The sequence below is a fragment of the Python bivittatus genome, unplaced genomic scaffold (genome assembly GCF_059951505.1).
Source record: "Python bivittatus isolate LINGU-HERP-01145 unplaced genomic scaffold, Pbiv_v1 ctg000080_np1212, whole genome shotgun sequence".
Lineage (NCBI taxonomy): Eukaryota > Metazoa > Chordata > Lepidosauria > Squamata > Pythonidae > Python > Python bivittatus.
In genome coordinates, this window is record NW_028277035.1 from 39443129 (window position 1) to 39465225 (window position 22097).

At 36.8% G+C, this 22097-nt stretch overlaps 1 protein-coding gene and 1 long non-coding RNA gene across 2 annotated transcripts in view; one reads left to right on the forward strand and one right to left on the reverse strand.

The window, feature by feature from the left end:
- The window catches only part of GALNT10 (polypeptide N-acetylgalactosaminyltransferase 10), a 67200-nt gene extending 51766 nt beyond the window's left edge, over window positions 1-15434 (forward strand). The window contains exons 8-12 of the mRNA XM_088133878.1: window positions 4753-4860; window positions 6268-6489; window positions 8105-8221; window positions 13370-13519; window positions 13766-15434. Of these exons, the coding sequence (XP_087990004.1) occupies window positions 4753-4860; window positions 6268-6489; window positions 8105-8221; window positions 13370-13519; window positions 13766-13933 (765 nt within the window). The 3' untranslated portion in view covers window positions 13934-15434. The remainder of the gene's footprint in view (window positions 1-4752; window positions 4861-6267; window positions 6490-8104; window positions 8222-13369; window positions 13520-13765) is intronic.
- LOC148216674 (uncharacterized) lies at window positions 7749-15512 on the reverse strand. Its single transcript, XR_015794802.1, has 3 exons — window positions 15429-15512; window positions 13131-13268; window positions 7749-8178 (listed from the first exon to the last, which is right to left on the reverse strand). It is a non-coding gene; the product is annotated as an uncharacterized LOC148216674 (long non-coding RNA).
- Window positions 15513-22097: the final 6585 nt, after the last annotated feature.

Here is a 22097-nt window from a genome sequence, read left to right on the forward strand (position 1 = left end):
CAACCTTCTCCTGATTTATAGTTTCTTGCCAAGATGTACCAACTTACCATCTTTGATTCTTGTTGTGTATATCAGCTCTTTTCACTGTATGGTGGCCTCAAGAATACAGCTTTTCTTCAGAATAAGTAATTAAGTGGAAAACTGTACGTTCAACTACTGTCAGTTGCACTAAAAACAAAATTAAAGCATTATATGCCATTTTGCCAGTTAGTACAATTATAGTAAAACTACTAAAATATAGATTTTATAGGTACTAAGCTCGTCCATTCTGTTCAATTATATTTCCTAAACCTTCAGAGAGGGGCTGCTATTACTATACTTATTTCTTGTATTGTCAGCTTTGCATCAGAATCTGACACCACCTTGTAGTATTTATTTTTGTATAAAAGGGGAAATGATGTCTGAAAATGACCAAATATATTGTGTGAAGGTAGCTTTCAGTGGTTCTACATAGGTATGTGTATATAGGTATGTGTATATATTCAAGGTTTGAAGGATTAGGCCAAAATATAATATAAATGCAGTGATCCTGTTCTGTGTATCACTAATAATATTAAAATGTATTCAAACATGTATTAACAGCAAGGGCAAATTCAACTGAATTTGCGTCTCATGACTGAAAGGGCTATTTACATGTAGAAAGGAATGGAATATGCTTCTTGGAAGGAAATGGTGCTATAAATTCAACATTCCATTATTTCTGCCTTTCTGACATAATTATTTACCCAAGAACCTTGCATTTTTAATTAAACTTACCATATTTTAAACATTCACTGTACCTCATTAGCCTTCAGAACTAGAATGGTATTTTAAAAGCCAGTCAAAAATTACAGTTGCCAAAATAGGCAAAACCTAGGAAGCTCCAGATAGCAATCAGCTATATGAATCCAACATGGTTTTGGTAAATCCAGACTGCCATTTTGTTTCTTTTTTTAAAAAAAACCCAAGTAACAGAGGATTGTGAGGCATAAACAATTTTGTGAGGCAAAATATGAACTTTATTTTGAATGCTTCAGTGAATAGTGTGCTGCTTCCTTGAAAGGCAAAATCAAGAGGGACTTCCCAGTCTGTCTGCCAATCATTATTCTGATCGCAAGAACTACTTCTTGACTGATACTTGTTCATTTTCCCCTTCAGTACTGTTTAATTCCTCCTCCTGCTTTTTTTCCTTCTACAGTAGTGTAATGCAGTGCTCAATTTCCACTGATTCCTTTTTTAGTAGAGACAAGAACTGCTCATTTTCTTGTAATGAAATTTGACATCACACAAAGGTTTTGATAATAAAATGAATCAAAGCAGCAATGAAAATGAATAGGAAGTCTGCTCTTGAAGTTAGATTTATATCCAAGTGCTACATCAACAGTTGAAACCATTTTTTTAAAACCTGGAGTTTAGCTAGTTAAGTGTGGAGGAAATAGGTTTGTGATATTTCAGTATGAATTTACAAGTAATTTACATGGTTTATAGGGTTAATGTGTTTAAGTGTGGAGTTCTTCTGCAGGCTAAGTTATCTCTGAGTTGCCCTGGCTGTGGCTTTTCCCGCTGTCTCCCAAGGTCATTCCCACATACTATTACAATCTGGAAGAGAAGGCTCTCTCCAAGTACTGACCACTAGGGAATACCATCTGGAAGATTCCTGAGAGCAGGCCTTCTCAGCATCTGCCTTTTTTCTGTGAAGAACTTTGCCCTAGATGCCAGACTAGCCCCAACTCTTCAGGCTTTCTGTAGGCAAATAAGACCTGGCTGTTTCAATGTACTTTTGGGGTCTGAGGGGCTGTATTTGGTCCCTTCTGAAATGTGTGTGTGCGTGCGTGCATGTGTGTGTATCGGAGCTGTTCCTCATTGTCCGGGTGTTATTATTGGTGGTGTTGTATATTGCTTTGATCCTAGTACTATTTGTAGGTCTATAAGCTACTCAGAGTTAAGATTGGAGTGGTATATAAGCCTGGTAAATAAGAAATAAACCCTAAGATATCATTTACTACCCTTGCTTTTACAATGGGGGGGTTATCAATTAAAACTCTTGGCCATAGCTACAGACCATTTTTATTTTTCAAGAATAGACATAAGTCTATGGGCATACGTTATATTTTTAGATGCCATATTCCCTAACCAGGCAGTATTTTCTTGCTCTGGTGCTAATTTCCACAACTAAATGATGGATCTATATAGGATTTATTTCTGAAATCTCTGTTCCCAAGTCTTAGGGTGTTCCTGTTGTGGTAGTTCTTTGTTGAAACTATATGCTTTGAATATGAATTTCGAATATCAAGTGGACCATTAATTAAAGTTGTTGACCTAGAAATAAAATAATGAAAATTATTGAAATTATCATTCCAATCTGATCCTATAAGAATAATCTTAAGCATTTTTCTTTCCACCTACTTTGGATTCTCAAACTGAAAAATACAAGATGTAGGCTTAAGATAGACACAACTCAACTAGGCTATTTTAATCATTTCTTTTCTACCATTCTTTCAGGTTTTAAAATGGTCAAAGAATATGTTTCCGAGTTCACAGTGGTCCACATTTCCTAGATCCTATTAAATATTATATAAAATATTATAAAACTGTCAGATTTTCAAAAAGAAAAGTTCACCTTAATATAAGATAAAATGAACATATATAAGACTATTAAGAGAAGATAAGGTTTTCAGTGGAAAACAACTTAACTGGTGGTAACAGAACTAGGAAAGCATGCAGTCAAGCAGCATTTTGCAAGCTTGTTTAAAATTTCTTGTACTAATTTATTCATGGGAATGTTTTTCTGTCTTAAAAGCTATGCTATTTGCATTCAAGAAATACTTAAAACATAAGAGTGCTGTCACTTCTCAAAACCAGCATTACATTTTGATTGCTATTAATATTAGAAATTATTTTAATTCATATTAGAATGGCTTCAGGGACAGTTCACTACTGAATTTCTTTTATAAAATGAAAGCTTCCAAAATGAAGTTTTTGGCATTTCAATCTCAGCCATCCAACAAGAGTTTCATTGGATAATTAGAATGTTTGCCATATTTGTAGGCAGACAACCTTTTAAAAACATTTTGTGGCTCATTTGTTTATAAATGAATGTGTATTTAAATTCTGTAACTAATAATAACACTCTTAAACTGTTTTAAAGTGCATTATTATTAGTCAAAGCATTTAAATATAATTTAAGCCTATTGGAAAGTATATACTAAATAAAAGCTCTACTTCATTTACTTAGACTGATAAAAGTTATATCCATACAAGTATCAAAGAATGTTCTTATGGAGAGTTGACAAAGATTCAGGGTCTTTTTCAGGAATAATAAATTTCTTGACCAAATGTGGACATTACTGAATGATAACTGCAAGTACTAGTCAAGTTAATTGAGGCTCAGTTTTTAATTCAGAATTAAATTAAATGCTTTTTTAAAAAGTACAAAACGCAAAAAAAGAATAGTCAACAGCCCTAGAAACAATATAAAACCAAAGAAAGTCCATCCAACCTTTGTTCTGTCCCAGAGCCTGGGAGAATAACCAGGTCTTTAATAGCTTTCTAGCAGGAATTGGGCCCCTAGTAAAGGCAAAAGTGGGAAATAATTATCTAACTGGGGTCAGCAGAAAGCTCCTTATCACTAGGCAAAGAAAGTACCTGTGGCTTTGTGGAGAAAACAAGGAAGAGATTACCTTGACTAAGCAACTCTTTGTGTGCTAATTAAAAGTACAGGTAGTCCTCACTTAATGACTCTAATTGGGACTGGCAACTCTGTTGCTAAGCAATGTGGTCATTAGGCAAAATATGTGACTGCTTCACTTAGTGATGGTGGTTCCGGCAATCCCAGTTGCTGTCATTGAGTGAATCCCACATGGTCATTAGGTGATGACCCACCTGGATCCAAGCCATTCTTGGAAGAAGGTAAGGGACTGCCTCCACTTCAACTCTCCCCATCCACCTATCTCCCCCCCCCCCCGTCTCTGCTCTTTTGGCCTCCTGCCTACAAGGCCTTCTTTCACACCAGGTGGTCCTCTTTCACGCCAGCACAGCCAGGGCCTTCTTTTGCACACTGGGCGGGTCCTTTCGCAAAAGGAGACCCTGGCCGGCATGCAAAAGAAGGACCTGGCCAGTAGCAGCAGGCAGCGCATCACACGCATGCCCATAGCTCTTGCCCACCGGGTGCTATGACGGCTGACTCTTTGAGGACTGGGCATAAGTCCCTTTGCGCCTTTGTAACTTTGGTCACTAAATGAATGGTCATTAAGTGAGGACTACCTGTACAGTTCATTCACAGTACAAGAGATTACAATTACCCTCGCTAATTGTAGGTCTGCAGCAGCATAGTATATACCTGTGTGCTCTCATCAGGTTTGAAAATGTCTGTGCGTCAGTAGGAGATTGAAAATCTCTGTTGTCCTCATAACAATTAGACATTATTTCATGAATGCTCTGGGAATTACAAAACAGTCATGTATTAGTAGATTGAGTTAACATGTATATAAAAAGGTCAGCATTCATTGAGACACATAAGGCAAACTGTGCTTGTCCTAAAAACCTCATGTTCCAAATTAGTTTAAGGGTGTGGGTTATTGCCTAATATCTTTACACTGCTGTCTTAAATAATTGTAGATACGGTCCATGCAACTCTGAAAGCAGAGTATAGAAGAACAGATAGGGTCTAAGTGTATTTTGCTGAGTAACAATATTATCTTTGCTTTCAAAAGCTTTGATTCCCATCATAGTCAAAAAAATTGAACTGTACATATTCTTTCTCCTATTTCACAGGTATGGATGTGTGGGGGTCGCATGGAAGATATCCCTTGTTCTCGAGTTGGCCACATTTACAGGAAATATGTCCCTTATAAGGTTCCAACAGGAGTCAGCTTGGCTCGGGTAAAAACCTATCTTGCTCTGCTGTTCTTATATCTTCACAATGAATCAGTCTTTTTAAAAAAAAATTCATCCACTTGAACTGTGGTAAAAAACTGTTAATATAGGAAGCCTGCTCTTGTGTCATTTATTTTGAAATTCATGTCCCCATAAGCAGAAGATAGGTCAGTTAAAGAAAATACATTAGTAAAAGGTCTAAAGCTACTGTTAAACACATGCAAAATTCATATCGTTATTAAATTTTCACATGCACAACTAAAATGAAGAACTTACCAGCTTTTACAATATTTGAAAATACATTCCAATGAAAAAATCTAAATGCTACCTAACTAGAAATTCAAGATTTCCTTTTCAGTTTGTGAATATTCATTTGAAAAGATGAGAGATTTTACTTGGTATCTAAAGTTAACATATTTTAAAATGTGGTTAGGTGCTCCCTCTTGTGGGAGAAGAAGCAATGGAGAAAAGCCATTTAATAACTTTAAGTTACTGTTCTTTCTCTTACTTGACTACCTACATTACAAGCCCAGCTTTAAAAATATTTTGAACACAAAAATACTTTGAATAATTAGGTGTTAAATTTTGATTAATTTTTAGTGGATTTGCTCACTGTCTTATTAATTCATTATGAAATAGTGTATCTTGAATTGCACAAAATGAAGCTGCCTTTGAGTCAAGCTTGACTCCTGGCAATTTATATATCAGCCAAATGCTGTGGTGAGATCAATGTCTATCCAAAATATAGTATTCAACCTTTTTATAACATAGTCATTTTCCTATATGTACCAATAGCAAAGAAACATTAAGTAGAGAAGAGTTGTTTGTCACTAATTGTTCTTAACCTGTCCTTGGTAAGTATATTATGACTCTCTTCCCTGTCAAGTGAGATATACCTAGAGTCATGCAGGAGTCAACTGTAAGAGGAAACTGAGCAGTATGGGTAACTTGCTTTGTCTTCTGAAAATGTACTATAATATGCTGGCCAGTCAACCAGAAGGAAAAAAGTATTCTAAGTAACTATCTTATACCGTGTAGCAATGTTTGTAGAAGATATAGTGTTGCTGCTGCTGCAGCTGCAAATACAGAATTCTGTAGCATCTTTAGAGAATAACAGATGTATTACTTATTATGAGCCTCAGTGGACCTTTGACTGACAAAATATGCAGCAATATCTTACTTAGAAGAATTTTTTTAATCACAAAAATGCTTTGTTGCTGGCACAAAAATGTTGTAAACTCAAACTTATATAAACCCCACAGAATCATTTATTTCATTCTCCTGCATCAACAGAATAATGTAGATATACGTGAATACTTTTTTTTTTGAGATCTTATCTTTTATATCAGAATTAAACTCAGCCCATGATAAGACTTTTTATTTTGTTCATTTAAAAATATTGGAACCTCGTAGAACTTGAAACGGGTAGCTGAAGTATGGATGGACGAATATGCAGAATACATTTATCAAAGGAGACCCGAATATCGACATCTGTCTGCAGGGGATGTGACTGCTCAGAAGGAACTTCGTATTAAACTCAACTGCAAAAGTTTCAAGTGGTTCATGAATGAAGTTGCTTGGGACTTGGGAAAGTTCTACCCACCAGTGGAACCTCCAGCAGCTGCCTGGGGAGAGGTTAGTTTATTCAAGTTACTCAGCCCATTTATGCAGGCCTTGGCATACAATTGCAGATAGTAACCACAGAATTTCCAGTCCCTCTGATTACATTCCCCAAGTCTGGTCAACATGTTTTTATGCATATGATTTTAATTTATCTATTTAATTTCTCTCTCTCTCTCTCTCTCTCTCTCTCTCTCTCTCTCTCTATATATATATATATATATATATATAGTCAAGAAATAGGTATTTGCTATATTAGTTTCTATGATGATTGGACTTTAGAACACTCACTCACATAATGATAATATAGACTCCTCTTCCCTCTGTTTAAATTATGGAGGGAAGAGAACTGAAGAAAGAAAGATTTTGGGGGTTTAGTTAGAAGGAGAGATTTGATAGAAGTTAATCTCAGTTGTAATCTTAAGGAAGCTATTCACAATTTATATGCCCCAGGAAGAGTTGTTTTGAACCAGAGATAAATGGGTCAATGATATTTCTGATTCATGTCAGTTTAACATACATTCAATCATAAAACTATTGTCCTATTTTCTGCTATTTTTAGGGTTGTATCAGGTAGTCCTCGACTTACAACCATTCAGTGTCCGTTCAAAGTTATGATGGTGCTGAAAAAATGGACTTATGAATAGTCCCTGAAATTACAGCCATTGCAGTGCTCCTGCAGTCACATGATCAAAATTTGGGAGCTTGGCAGCCTGCCCACACTTACCATTGCAGGGGCACTTCAACTCCCTCCACCCACCTATGTTTCCCCCATCTCTGCCATTTTGGGTGCCTCCAAGGGTTGCACCCTCGCCCAGCGCCTAGATCCTAGGCCAGCAGCAGGAGGAGGAAGATGGTGAAGGTCAGCTGGGGAGGCAGAGCACAGGGCAGCAGGGGTCTCAGAGTACAGGGTGGTGAAGGCGACAGTGGCTGGGACTGGGCTGGGACGGCTGGGGCTTCCCAGGACACAGCAGCTTTCTGCCACACTGTTGGGACTTCCCAGGGTGCAACAGCTTTGCAGAAGTCCCTTTGTGGCACACTGCTGGTCCAGGCTGGGACTGGGCTTCGCACTGTGGCTCAGGGGCTTTTTGTAGCTCCAGAGCCATGGTGTGCCAGGAAGCCTGATCCACAGCATATTCTTTCCCTGGCCTTCCTGAGCTCATGCTGCAGAGTTGAAATCTGTGTGAAAGGTAGAAGAGAAGCTGCGTGGAGCACTGTGCAGGTAAGCACCCCCCTCCCCCACTTTGTACACAGCCTGCACCAGCCCTCCCAGGCCTCCCCTACCCCCATAACATCATCGTGCCCCTTACCTGGGACTCCCACCTCTTCCCACTTAATGACCCACATGTCTTGGGGCTATGACGGTGACAGGGAGTGCCATGATTGCCATCACTAAGTGGTGCAGTCACATGACATCTCGCTTTACGACCACATTGCTTAGTGATGGAAATTCCAGACCCAATTGTGGTCATAAGTCGAGGACTATCTATCTATATAAAAATCGGAATTATTCCAGTTTTCCTGGCATACATATTTTTGTATCCATTTTCAACTAAGAATTACATCACAAAATTCATCCACTGAAGCTGCTGTTTATTAAACGGTCCTCATCACTGATTTTATCTTGCAGATCCGTAATGTAGGGACCGGTCTTTGTGCAGATACCAAGCATGGCGCCCTGGGTTCACCACTAAGAGCTGAAACCTGTGTGAAAGGTAGAGGAGAAGCTGCGTGGAGCAATGTGCAGGTAAGTGCATTTTTTTAAAATGAACTTATTTATTTATGCATTAACTTATATAACAAGACCAGTGGCAGCAATTACAACTCAAATATTCTTCTAAATAACACAGTGCTGAGCATTTATACAAATGGGGGCTCATTCTTTATGCGTTTTCAGAGGTTGTCACAAAGTTAACATTTTATGGAAATGTTGAAATAATATAACACTTCTGTAATGCAACAGATTTGTGGTCTCTTAAATACTGTAGTAACAAATCAGTTTAACTTCTTTATATTACTGTCTACTTCATCATATGCATGGCATATAATACTAAGAAAGAAATACAGTATTATGTTCACACAGTACACACAGTGGTTGGAAGACTTGGGAAAAATGTATGTCATTACTTTACAGCAATAGAACTGTAGCATTAGAACAATGCTTTCTCAACTCCTGCACCCCAAATCATCTTTTAAAACTAAAATTTGTTTATATATTTATTATACAGTTATGAACCGGAGACTCTATCAAAATTCCAATCAGAACTTTAGTCATTTTCATCTCACTTTCACTGAGAGTCTTGACCAGTTTATGCAATAAATGCCACCCAGACAGCAAGCAAACATACTTGTGTTCATCCTCCAGTGTGGCATATATGTAGTCCTCTCTTAACAACCACAATAGGGACTGGAAAAATTGTTGTTAAGCAGGGTGGTTGTTAAGCGAATCATGCCTGATTTTACGACCCTTTTTGCAGTGGTCATTAAGTGAATCACTGCAGCTGCTAAGTGAATCACATGGTTGTTAAGCGAATCACCCAGTTCCCCATTGATTTTGCTTGCCAGAAGCTGGCTGGAAAGGTCACAAATGGCAATTGCGACCCCAGAATGCTGCAACCATCATAAGTGTGAGCTGGTTGCCAAGCGCCCAGATCACTATCATGACCACTGGGGTGCTGCGACGGTTGCACAGTACTGTGCAAAAGTTTTAGGCAGGTGTGAAAAAATGCTGTAAAGTAAGAATACTTTCAAAAATATATATTGTAATTGTTTTATGTTTATCAATTTACAAAGTGCAAAGTGAGTGAACAGAAGAGAAATGCAAATCAAATCAATATTTGGTGTGACCACCCTTTGCCTTCAAAACAGCATCAATTCTTCTAGGTACACTTGCACACAGTTTTTGAAGGAACTCAGCAGGTAGGTTATTCCAAACATCTTGGAGAACTAACCACAGATCTCCTGTGGATATAGGCTGCCTCAAATCCTTCTTTCTCTTCATGTAATCTCAGATAGACTCGATGATGTTGAGATCAGGGCTCTGTGGGGGCCAAACCATCACTTCCAGGACTCCTTGTTCTTCTTTACACTGAAGATAGTTCTTAATGACATTGGCTGTATGTTTGGGGTCGTTGTCCTGCTGCAGAATAAATTTGGGGCCAATCACACACCTCCCTGATGGTATGGCATGATGGATAAGTATCTGCCTGTATTTCTCAGCATTGAGGACACCATTGATCCTGACCAAATCTCCAACTCCATTTGCAGAAATGCAGCCCCAAACTTGCAAGGAACCTCCACCATGTTTCACTGTTGCCTGCACTCATTATTGTACTGCTCTCCAGCCCTTCAGCAAACAAACTGCCTCCTGCTACAGCCAAATCTTTCAAATTTGGACTCATCAGTCCAGAGCACCTGCTGCCATTTTTCTGCACCCCAGTTCCTATGTTTTTGTGCATAGTTGAGTTGCTTGGCCTTGTTTCCACATTGGAGGTATGGCTTTTTGGCCGCAATTCTTCCATGAAGACCACTTCTGGCCAGACTTCTCTGGACAGTAGATGAGTGTACCTGGGTCCCGCTAGTTTCCACCAGTTCTGTGCTGATGGCACTGCTGGACATCTGATGTCGAAGTAAGCATGATGTGTCTTTCATCTGCTGCATTAAGTTTCCTTGGCTGACCACTGCATCTACAGTCCTCAATATTTGCCCGTTTCTTTGTGCTTCTTCAAAAGAGCTTGAACAGCACATCTTGAAACCCCAGTCTGCTTTGAAATTTTTGCCTGGGAGAGACCTTGCTGATGCAGTATAACTACCTTGTGTCTTGTTGCTGTGCTCAGTCTTGCCATGGTGTATGACCTGTGACATGAAACTGTCTTCCGCAACCTCACCTTAGTAGCAGAATTTGGTTGTTCCTCACCCAGTTTTAAGCCTCCTACACAGCTGTTTCTGTTTCAGTTAATGACTGTGTTTCAACCTACATATGAAATTGATTATTTCTTTATTTATTGGATTTCATTAGCACCTACTTGGTATAATTGGTTAATCATACACTTGACTCTAATCCTACAAGATCCCTAACTTTGTGCAAGTGTACAAAGTGTGCAAGTGTAAGAATTGATGCTGGTTTGAAGCCAAAGGGTGGTCACACCAAATATTGATTTGATTTAGATTTTTCTTCTGTTCACTCACTTTGCATTTTGTAAATTGATAAACATAAACAATTACAATATATATTTTTGAAAGCATTCTTACTTTACAGCATTTTTTCACACCTGCCTAAACATTTTGCACAGTACTGTATGTGCAAGGACAGGTTGTAAGTCCCTTTGTTCAGTACCCTTGTAACATTCACTAAACCAATGGTTGTTAAGTGAGGACTACCTGTACACCATAATGTCAGCAGTGTACCTTTTACAGTTTGTTTACATTGAACAAATTGGCAAATATTTGCAAAATGTAGATGAATGCAAACCTGGCTTGAAAAATGATACCTTTCAAAAACCACTGGGTAAACATTTCTGCTTTCCAGAACATTATTTCATGGATCTCAAAGTACCTATCCTTGAAAAATAAATTACAGTGACCAATTCTGTTGCAAAATGTAACATTTATTACAGACCAATGTGTGCTAATTAGCTATTCAGTGCAACAATATTTGTTCCTACCTGCTACTTAGTTTCTATTTACTACATAAGGTAATTCTGTCTTCCACTTCTTGTTTCATCTTTCTCCTCTTCCTCCACCCCCAGCAACAGTAGTGTATATATATATATAATGTTACTCTTAAAAAAATAAATTGATTATGGGCTTCAATATACTGGTAGTCCTTTAGGTGTCACAAAACTGTTTGTGCAAAGATAGAAGGGAGTTTTAACACAAATAAGTTTTATAGGAGAATGGAACTGTTTTGAGTACTTTGCCAAAAATGCAAAGATATCTAAATATTATTTCAAGTCAAATGCTGAAGTGAAAGGGTAAACAAGGAAAAAACCTAAAAACTATTATAATGTAACGTACAGTATGTTGCTCAGATATATTTATTCCAAACATCCATTGAAACAGGTAAAAGAAACACATATTGGCGGATTCAATAACCACTTTTCATTACCTAACATTTTAACATCTGGTACGTTGCAGAAATAGATGGCATTGGCCAGACAATATTTTTGCTCTCTTGTTGCATGACATGCCAAAAGTTATTTGTTTAGTGTAACCATCAGTGAAAAAGTTACTTTAAATATAGGTGGAGAGGAGGATGTACTCCAAAACTGCTGCATATAGTTTGGGATGTCTGGAAACTGAGAAATTAAAACAATTTGCTTTGAAGAACAGTCTCCCTGAAAGGTCTGGGCTTCTTCCATTGCTTTCCTTGCAGTTATATACTGGGTTGTTCTAAACTAAGGTGGGTGCTGAAATAGCCACTTTGCCTAATTCCTCTATAAAGAGAGAACTATTTTTCCTTTCATTAATACATCTGTTCCCAATGTGTTCCACTGTCATGTTTTCTCTACTGAACCAATGAAGTACCTTAACTGAAAAACCTTCAGATGAATGCAAATGTACAGAACTTCACTAGCCAAACACCACCAAACAGGTCGTGTTGCATTAAATATCATGCTTTATTATTTGGCCACATTTTCTCTGGTATGTTAAATCTTTCCCCTCAAAAAGGTGCTGGCTTCTTTACTCACTAAGAGCAGGTTTAATCTGAATTCCTATATTTACTTTCTGTATGCTTTTCTTCTTGCTCATTTGTGTTTTATACTTACCTACTGTGTGTTATCTTTAGATGGCTCCTTGGGATTTTGAGGGTTATGGCATTTTTGTATTGTGTTTTGAGAGTTATGCTTTTCTGTGCAAAGGCCACAAAGTAGGCTTTATAGAATAAGCATGTGGCTGACAATGGGCACCTGAAGGCAGAAATGGGCAGTAGCTTGGGATCTCCTAGTTTTTATCTTGTATACTATTATCCTAATAGTATAACTTGTTCCAAACAAATTAGACTGCTGAGGTGTAGAAACCATAGAGGTAAACCAGAGTGGACTTCTGTGTGGAAACTTCTGGCACTCATACGCTTAGCTCAAAACATGCTGAGGGATATTTGGTTCTTTAGAGTAATCAGTACATCTGGAGAATGCCCAATAGATGCCACCTTGAAACCTAAGAAAATTGATGCTAAGCGATCCTTATTAGCATGCATGAAATCAAAAAGAAAAATATTAAGTCTGTGCAGCATTGCAGGATAAATTCCAAAAAGGTGCTTTGGGATGTACAAGTGCATGCATATAATACTTGTTGGCAACTTTTTAAAGCAGCCATATCTTTATCTGGGGTGTTGTGGCTATCTAGGGAAAAGGCACAGCTGCTTTAAGGAGTTGCAGACAGCTTTTACGTTTGCACCAGCACATATTCCAAAGCATTTTTAAAAAATTGAATCCAAAATGTTGCATAGCATTAAAACAATGGAAAAGAGTTGCTCTTAATGGTAGCCACAATTACACTACTTTTCTTAGTACTGGCAGTACCACTGTTGATATAGATTGTCTTAGTTGCTATGACCCAATCCACAGGACTGTCTGTGACTGTCAAGAGTCAGAGGGCATAAATATATCAGCTAAACTGGGTATTAATTTTGCTGACTTAAGGCATCTACTCACCTCTTGCGTAATTCCTGTATATGTGATATGCAGAGACAATGTTTGCCAGTATATAAAACCTTAATATGCTTATTTTGCTATCTCTTTTTCACCATGTAGTGGCAGCCTTTTCTTCTGACAGATGTCTGATTTCTTGTCCTACCATACAGGAGAATAATTAGTTACAAATTAAGTAACTATCTGAAGAAAAATGTGATTTTTTTCTCATTCTTTTCTGACAGCGTATGTTTGTTTACCAGGTGTTCACATTCAGCTGGCGAGAAGACATCCGTCCAGGAGACCCTCAGCACACAAAGAAATATTGTTTTGATGCTATTTCCCATAATAGCCCAGTGACTCTCTACGACTGTCATGGAATGAAAGGAAATCAGCTATGGAAATACCGGAAAGTGAGTACATATAGTTGTATCAAACTGTGTGGTCATCTTGTAACATTTTGAATGATACCTTATTTTTTGCTCAGATAGTAGAGAGAAAAGGCATCAACAAAAGGAGCTTATTCCAAATAAGGTCTGTTGGATAATATATTGACTTTGGATATGGAAAAAGACTTATTTATGCAGAACTTGTTTAAGAAGCTGATTAAAACAAAAACAGTGCATATAGTGAGGACTAATTTTAACTTTCATCCTCAGGACAAGACACTTTATCACCCAGTAAGTGGCAGCTGCATGGACTGTAATGAAAATGATCGAAAAATCTTCATGAACATGTGCAATCCCTCATCTCCAACACAACAATGGATATTTGAACATACAAATTCAACAGTCTTGGAAACCTTTAATAGGAATCTTGATCTTTAAAGACATTATTTATATGTATATATTACAGTCATAATTTTTACAGGGGATATGACAATTTTTTAAAAAATAATTTTTCTAAAAAAATGAAAAAGGGAGAATCTCAGGAGAGAGAGTGACTATCAGGCCAGTCTTTACTTTGATGATGCTGCATCTGTATTTTGGGATAATTCCCAGTAGCAAGAAATCTGCAGTTATAATCATGCCACACATAGATTTGGAAACAGTGTCAACCTGTGAAGTGTCATGAGAGGGATAGAGGTAACTTCATGCATTCAAAATGAATCCTTGAGGAAGTGTCTTTTATCCAAGTTTTAATTATCCAGTTTCTTAAATTTTCTTTTCCTTTTCAGTTCTTAGTTAAGAAGCTGCAAGTATGAAACATGGTTGAAAATTTCTAAATAACTGAAATAACATTATGAAATGTGTGGATTACAACAAAATGTCAATTAAGACAAGAATCCATTTATTGGTGTTACTTTTGCATGATACCACAACTTATAGTAGTAACAGCAGTAAATACATGACCAACTGCCATTTTGGCTAGATGTTTGGTTTTTCATGATAGACCTGATTAATTAACACTTACATAATGGTCAGTGTATGTTCACATAATGTTCACAAATATGAATGCCAGGTATCTGTCATAACAGGCATTAGGCAAGCCATATGTGACAAGTTTAAGATTAAAGTCAGATTTTAAGTAGGGATTTCCTAATGTATACTCATAGTCAGTATATAATACTGGCACTTACATCTAATATGGCAATACTGTCAATAATCCACTGGAAACTGACATAGAAGCCAAATGTGAAAAGGATAGTGAAAATTCAAGGCTTCTTCTCTGCAGCAATATAATACTTGTCATTTTTTTTCCCAAATAAACTGACTAGTATTTCTTGATTTCTCATATTAATGATTCTTTAGAATCCTTGAAAGTATTGTTATAGTAGGCAATTGACTAGTTGGGAAATGAACATTCATTTTACCATGTTTGTATATAATTAGTCCACATTCATGTTTATTTATAATCATAAGAACATGTTCTATAAACTTTCCAGACTGCATGTATGTCAATACTCCCTCTGAAAATTTATCAACTAATTACATTAAAAATAAAAATTTAGCTTCCCAAGTTTACTAGGACATGCTACAAAGATTATTAATAGTCACACTACTTGACCTCAAGTTCCAAGCATATTTTTAATGCTGATCAGATCTGTTGGTGCTAAGTCTCTAGAGAACAATAGTTGGTACTGTGACCTTGCATATAAATTATCAATATTTTCTAATCTGATTGAATTCATAGATTTGTATTTATTCATTTATTAGACTTAAATCCTACTCAAAAAAACATTCCAGGCAGTTAACAATTTACATAAACGTTACATTTAAAATGTAAAACATAATTATAATTGCATTTTGAGAACAATAGCACATATACCTAATTTAGCAGTCAAAATATACTAAAGGTCAGCCTAAATAACAGTATTTTTACCTGCTGGTGGAAGGATGACTATTTAGGACAGGAAACTCCAAACTCGGGTAGCAGACATCAACAAGGCCTTTTCTTGAGATTCACCAAACATCTCTCTATTGGTGATGAAGCGGAGGAAGAGATTTGTACAAAAGGTCTTAAAACTGAGGAAGATTCAGAAGAATAGTCCTTCAGATAGCCTCAGTCCAAGTCATATAGGGCTTTCTAGATAATAACACACATTACTTTTGAGCCTGGAGACAGCTTGGGAAGTCATAAAATTGTTATAATTTTGCTGTTTTAAATGCTATTCCATAAGGCAATCTAAATGATTGTAAATCATAGCAACTAAGTGGCTCTTCTGAAGAGCCACCTAGTTGCAATGATTCAAGTATATCCTCAACTCACCATTTTAACTGTTTACATTTTATGAAGTGAAATATTGTGGCTAGTAGTGATGCTATGTGAATTTTTGGAAGCCATCTAAAGACCTTAATTGCAAGGAACTATTCGTTTTAGAAAACTCTTGCACACGCTTGCCCCCATAGAGTGTCAGTAAAATCAAACTTAACAGCATCATTAAAATAAAGAAGTGCCTTTTAAAATGCAAATGTACAGCAAAAGCTTAAACTTGAACAATTTCCTAGTGCCTTGCTGGACAAGAGTAGAATGGGTATGAAATGTACAAGACTTATGTACTGTGTGCAATTAGTGATATTTTGAGGGTGTGATTTTGTTTTAAGTTCACATTGGAGGATGGAAAGATGGTGGATGATTTAGAAAACCTGAATATCTCTGGGTTCCTACATTTCACTTCATTTACAAGTGCAAGTATTGTGCGATAATAATCTTGACAGAATTTCCTGACTGGCTATTAGTCCTAAATAGTGGCACACAAATATGAAAGTGAATAACCCCTATATATAGTGGTTTCTCCAGTGAATTTCCAATGAACAATATTAGGCATACTTCCCAACATCTAGTCAGGGCTGTAATAAAAAAAATCCACCTGTTTACACCTTCGTAAATGCTTGAATACCTTTTCAGAGTGGCATTTGTTTCAATCAACTGAACAACTTGAAGGTTCAAGACCTGAAAGCCTCTGTACTAATAGGTATGAATAATTCAACAAAATCTGTCAAGAGGTTGCTATTTGTTGCTACTGTCAGGCCATTTTCTGACCATATCACTCTGTAGGTAAAAATAGCGATGAAGTAGAGGATCAGTTTCTTTTTACCATGCAAACAGTAAATTCACTGATTTGATTAAGTTTCTATTTTGATCTTCATTTTTCTTATAGATCTGCAATACAAAAATATTCACAACTGAAAAGAACAAATGATTTATAGAACCATTCACAGAGTGCTGACATTGATATAAAAATTGCTGGTTAGACAGAATTTAAACTAGCATAAAGAGAGTAATTACTCCTTTAATATTTAACAAAATCAAAAATTGTTGGCTGAAGAGCTGCATACAGTTTCTGTGTCTTGGATTACTTTTAGTGCAGCCTGATACTGTGCCTATTTTACTCAAACCTAAGTCCCATGAATTATTACTGCATATAAAATTATGCCACTAATTGTTCAGAAATCTAGGCATCCTATTTCTAAATGTTCTTAACACACTCTAAGTATGTAGACTTTTTCCAGAAATTGTACTATCTTGGTGAACTATCACAGTGAATTAGATTTTAAGTCAAATATTGCTAGTATCATTTTTTAAACACTCTGAATTCATAATTGATTTGTAGAGAACTACGAATCAGGTGTGATCTTAACAGAACCAGGCAGGTCTTCCCAAATCACACATCAAGAAAGGGATCTGTTTTATCTTCCTACAGTGACTTTTTACAGGTACGTTTCTCCCAGCCAGGTTCAGTCTCAGCTGGACCCTGACACAGGAAGTGGAGCTTCCAAGGAGGTGTATTATAGGCAGGATAAAAGATAAGCTGACTTTGTTTTGTTTTTTGAACAGAATGCCCCTTTTGCTCTTAAATTAAACGTACAGTACATAAATGCTTTAAGTGAAGAGACACTATTGTTGTAGTCACATTATGTTTGCTTTTGGATGGTTAAAAACAAGTTTTAACACAAACATTTTATTTATTGTCAACTTAAATATTGTTTTTAGAGCAAGATAACAATTTTATTAAAAATGGCCCAACCTGAGGTCTACTTATAATGGGCTTTTTGAACTACATTCGGTTCTAAGCTCTCCAACAGATTTGTGATCAACTAGAGATACCGTCATGTTCTAGCAGATGAAATGCTTTAATTTGAACCAGTTTAGAAGCATACAAGCATATCACGTTGTGGTAGGTAGAATTTATCACACATAAAATTATATGCACTAAGTCCATGACATTGCATTATGCGTAACCAAAGTAAGTATAACATTAGCTCTTCCAACAATACTATTAAGCAGCTAAAGATTTAAGGGGAGAGAAGCAGGAAAAATGCAGCTCATATTTAGGAAGTCTTCAGGGATTCTTAAACTGTTTCCCTATTTGTAATGCATGCTTAATAGTTTCTTTGAAATTGGATGTTGCCACAAACTGTGTATTTATTTTGTGCATCTTGGGACAATGTCCTATTGTGTTGGGAGAGATCAAGGATGTCTAGCACTTTAATGTAGTATTGCTGATTAACTGGAAATCATTTGGATGTCAAGTGTAGTGTTTTTAAAAATTGAATGGACTTTCTTTTATAATATATTTAAAATAAATTTTTATTGTGTCCTTTTTCTGAAAACCTGTATAAGTATTCTGTTTTATTACAGCCAAAGCATTTGTAAATAATAGACTGATTACTTGAAATAATACAGGTAGTCCTCACTTAACGACCACTCGTTCAGTGACCATTTGAACTTACAATGGTGCTGAATGAGTAATAGTTATGACTGCTGCAGCACCCCCATGGTCACATAATCACAATCCAGGCACTCAGCAATCAACCCGGATTGATGACTGTTGCAGTATCCCCGTGTCACATGATTGCAATTTCCATCCTTCCCTGCCGGCTTCCTGCAAGCAAAGTCAATGGAGAAGCCAGCAAGAAGTCAGAAGTCATGATCATGTGAGTTCCTCAGTTAACAACCCGCAGTGATTCACTTAACAACAGCAACTGGGACTGCTGGGATTGCCGTCACTAAGCGATGTCGTCATGTGATGTCGCACTTTACAGCTGCATTGCTTAGCAACAGAAATTCCAGTCCTAATTGCCATCATTAAGCGAGGACCACCTGTAAATCAAATATTGTAGATCAGCCAAAAGTGCAATTGGATCATATTGCCTTGTCATCTTGTCTTCCTTACCCTGTAACAGCTACTGACCATCACCTTTATTTAACAGTTTTGTAAGAAATAGTTGTTCAAATGCTTATTGTTTTTGTGAACATTTTTATAGAAAATCTTGAACGTGAAAAGCTATTTGCTCATAATCATACCTCTTTACTTTACTAGGCAATCATGATAAATGCTTACTATTGGAAATAACAATTTATCAAATCTTACCTTTCTTTTTTTAAAAACAAAGCAGCTATTTTCAGTAGAATGTTGGGCTGAAAGATCATATTAGTTTTTGTAAATTTAAAAAACTGTCTTGACCGTTCCTCCCTAATTCCTTTCAAGCTCCTTCTCTTAATATAGGACTCAAAATGTTTGCATACATTTCAGCAGATCTTCTTTATTGCTCAGATACAATTAATTAAAATTTAAATACTCCCTCATACTTACTTGCTTACAGCTGATATGTTTGTTTTGTGTGGCTGCAAGAAAACATGTATGGTTGATGAGAAAGCCAATGTGTTGGTAAGCATGCTAGGATAGGATTGGCGTGATTTAGATTTACCCTCTAAGCCATGAACCATACTGTGTAACCATCAGCCAAAAATGTTTTAAACTTTCTATTATGTTACTGAGTTCTAATGCATTCCCTTAGCTATCTCAGAAAAGTTGAGTTATAAAGTACTGAAACTGAAGGGGCAGGGAGCTGTTATGAGAGCAATAAATGCTTAAAAATGAAGAATGGCATGGGATTACTCTATTTATCTCCCATTACTTTTAAGGCCTAGTAGGCAATTATATTTTGGACATTTGAGTTAAAAGACTTCAAAATAAGGGAATTATAGAAGTGCCAATTTCACAATTTGAAAATGCTCCTAGATCTTTAAACACTGCAGGAAACTAATGTTACTAGAAATGAGTACAGAATCTCATGTGAAATAATCTGTTTGGTGACAGTTTCTTTCTATGAACTCACCAATATAAGCATAGACTTAAATTTGAATGTGACTGACCAGTAGATAAAAAACAATGAGAAAAGGGTGTCTAGATTTTGCAGTGGAAAAAAGTTAACTCTGGAGTGGAAGGAGAAGAGAGGAGGAAGACAATGGGATGTATTCACATGAAATGCTTGCAGGTTAAATTAACCATGGTTTATGGAATTAACCCAATTTTATGTACTGCATGGACTTGTTTCATGCAACATACTGGCTAAAATGCAATTGGCTAATTTGCGGGTCTTGTATGAACTAAACACAGCTTCATATATAATGCATTACAGTAGGTGTAATTAAAACATGGCTAGTGGTGATAAGGTCATTCCTAGCTTCTAGACATTTTAGAATTCTACAATAACTGTATTGATTCTGCAACTGATAAAAAATCATACAGTTATCTCCTGCTTCTAATAATGCTTTGAACTGGTAATATCTATCCTAAAGATCCATGACTAGCAGTACAATTGACTGATGTCATTGTTCTCTAGCCTATAAGCTTTAGAATTTAAAGATAAAAGAGGCAACCTCTACAAGCTGGAAGCCTACAGTAGTTGCCAGAGTGGTTGCAGGTAGGAGGTCATACCGGCATGTTCAAAGAAGACATCTATCTCTGCAGAAGAATTACTGTGAGAACAAAAACACCCCACCCCCACTCATTTTAATTCCACCAGACAGAAGATGGAAGTTGCTCAATAATTGCTGGCTTCCTGCAATTTAGAGGTGGATCACTGGTAGAAAGATGAAGCAGTTGGGGGGGAGGGGTTGAGTTACTTTCTTATCCCAGCAATCCCACTGAAGATAACTAGTTTCCCATTACTGTTTATGGCAGAGAACCCATGAATCATTTCCTGGTAGTCAGGAAAGTAAGCAGGATTTTTTATTTTTTTTTTTTGCAAACTGTGATCCAAAGAACTAACACATATTGTTCCTCCTATGAATAATTCTTCTAAATTAAAAGTCCTAATAAATACCTTACATGGATTCACTTCCCTCTCTCTATACAGAGAAAGATAAAGGGGAAGTGATATTAACCAGACGGTTAAGGCTCTTTTTCTTGTTTCTATTGCTTTATTTTTTTAAAGGCTGTGCTAGAGGCAATAATTCTGAAAAAAATGCATTTTCTTTCTCTCAAAAGACCAGGCTTTTAAAAAGGGTAAGAACAGTATAAAGAAAAGTTATATGCAATATCTAGTGCTGGTGTGAGTTTATTTTAAGATTTTGTATCAAGAAAGATCACTTTTTGCTGTAGTGTAAACTTGCTGTGCTTGGGCCATTTGAGCTTTTCTTTATATTATTAAAGGATCTTAAACAGAATTAGGCCCTTACATATCATCCTTAATGAAAACTATATTAAAACAAAGATGGAAAAGAAGAAATTGTTCAACTGCCAAGTAACCCACCCTTAACAACAGGTTTTTTTTCAGTATAATCATCTAAATTATTAATCTGCATTTTTTCGTACAACAGGACAGCCTTGCTTTTGGTGAAGACCCTTGTGAAAGTAGCTATCTCTAGATACTGTTAACATGGCAATATTTGTTTAAATGAGCTATTCAGACTGTTTTGCTTCAAATGTCACATCATTCTTAAAGTGGTTAATTTAGACATATTCCTTATGGATGCATGAAAAATAATTATGTTGGCTTGTGGTTTTATGTTTCACATCATAAACTGTAATACAGCACTTCCAAGCCTGTTATGGCAATAAATGCATCCTTAGGTAGTAATCTAGCAGTTATCTTGTATAGTTTAGGGGCTCCTAACATATATTCCTATCATGAAATACTGGAACAAGCAAGTGCAATTTGAATCCGAAGCTGAAAAGATGCTTTGAGCTAAGCATGGGCGCACATGCTGTGACTGTCTCCTTAAAGAAGCAGTGTCACGTTGGGGGTAGGGGGATTGCTTGTTAGCCACACACTCCCTGGAAAATACACGCTTGAGTTAAGATCACACTGACATGACAAGATGCTCTGAGATAGACATGAGCATGCACACCCTGAAAGCACCTTTTTGGCGCTTCACATCCCTGCACATGCACATCATGTGCACAAGCACTGCACATCCCTGGTTGGAAAGGACAGGTATCTGCTATGACTGTTTTGCAACACAAAATCACTCATCTCTGTCACAGTAATGCAAGTCCAAATAATGTATACTGTTCTTCCTGGTCCAGTTTTACAGGATCAGGACAGTAATGCGGGGGGGGGGGGCATATATGGGGCCAGGAAAGGTGTAGAGTTTTGACATGGATGATCCAGCTATCTTGCTTTGTTGTATTTGACAAAGTAGGAAGCCCACCTCCTAAACCTATTCAAAAACTCCAAGTCCATCGGATATCTGGGAGAGTTGTAGGCTTTTGAACAGCTTTATGCAGCTTTTTTTGCTGGAAGGAAAAGAATAGAATGA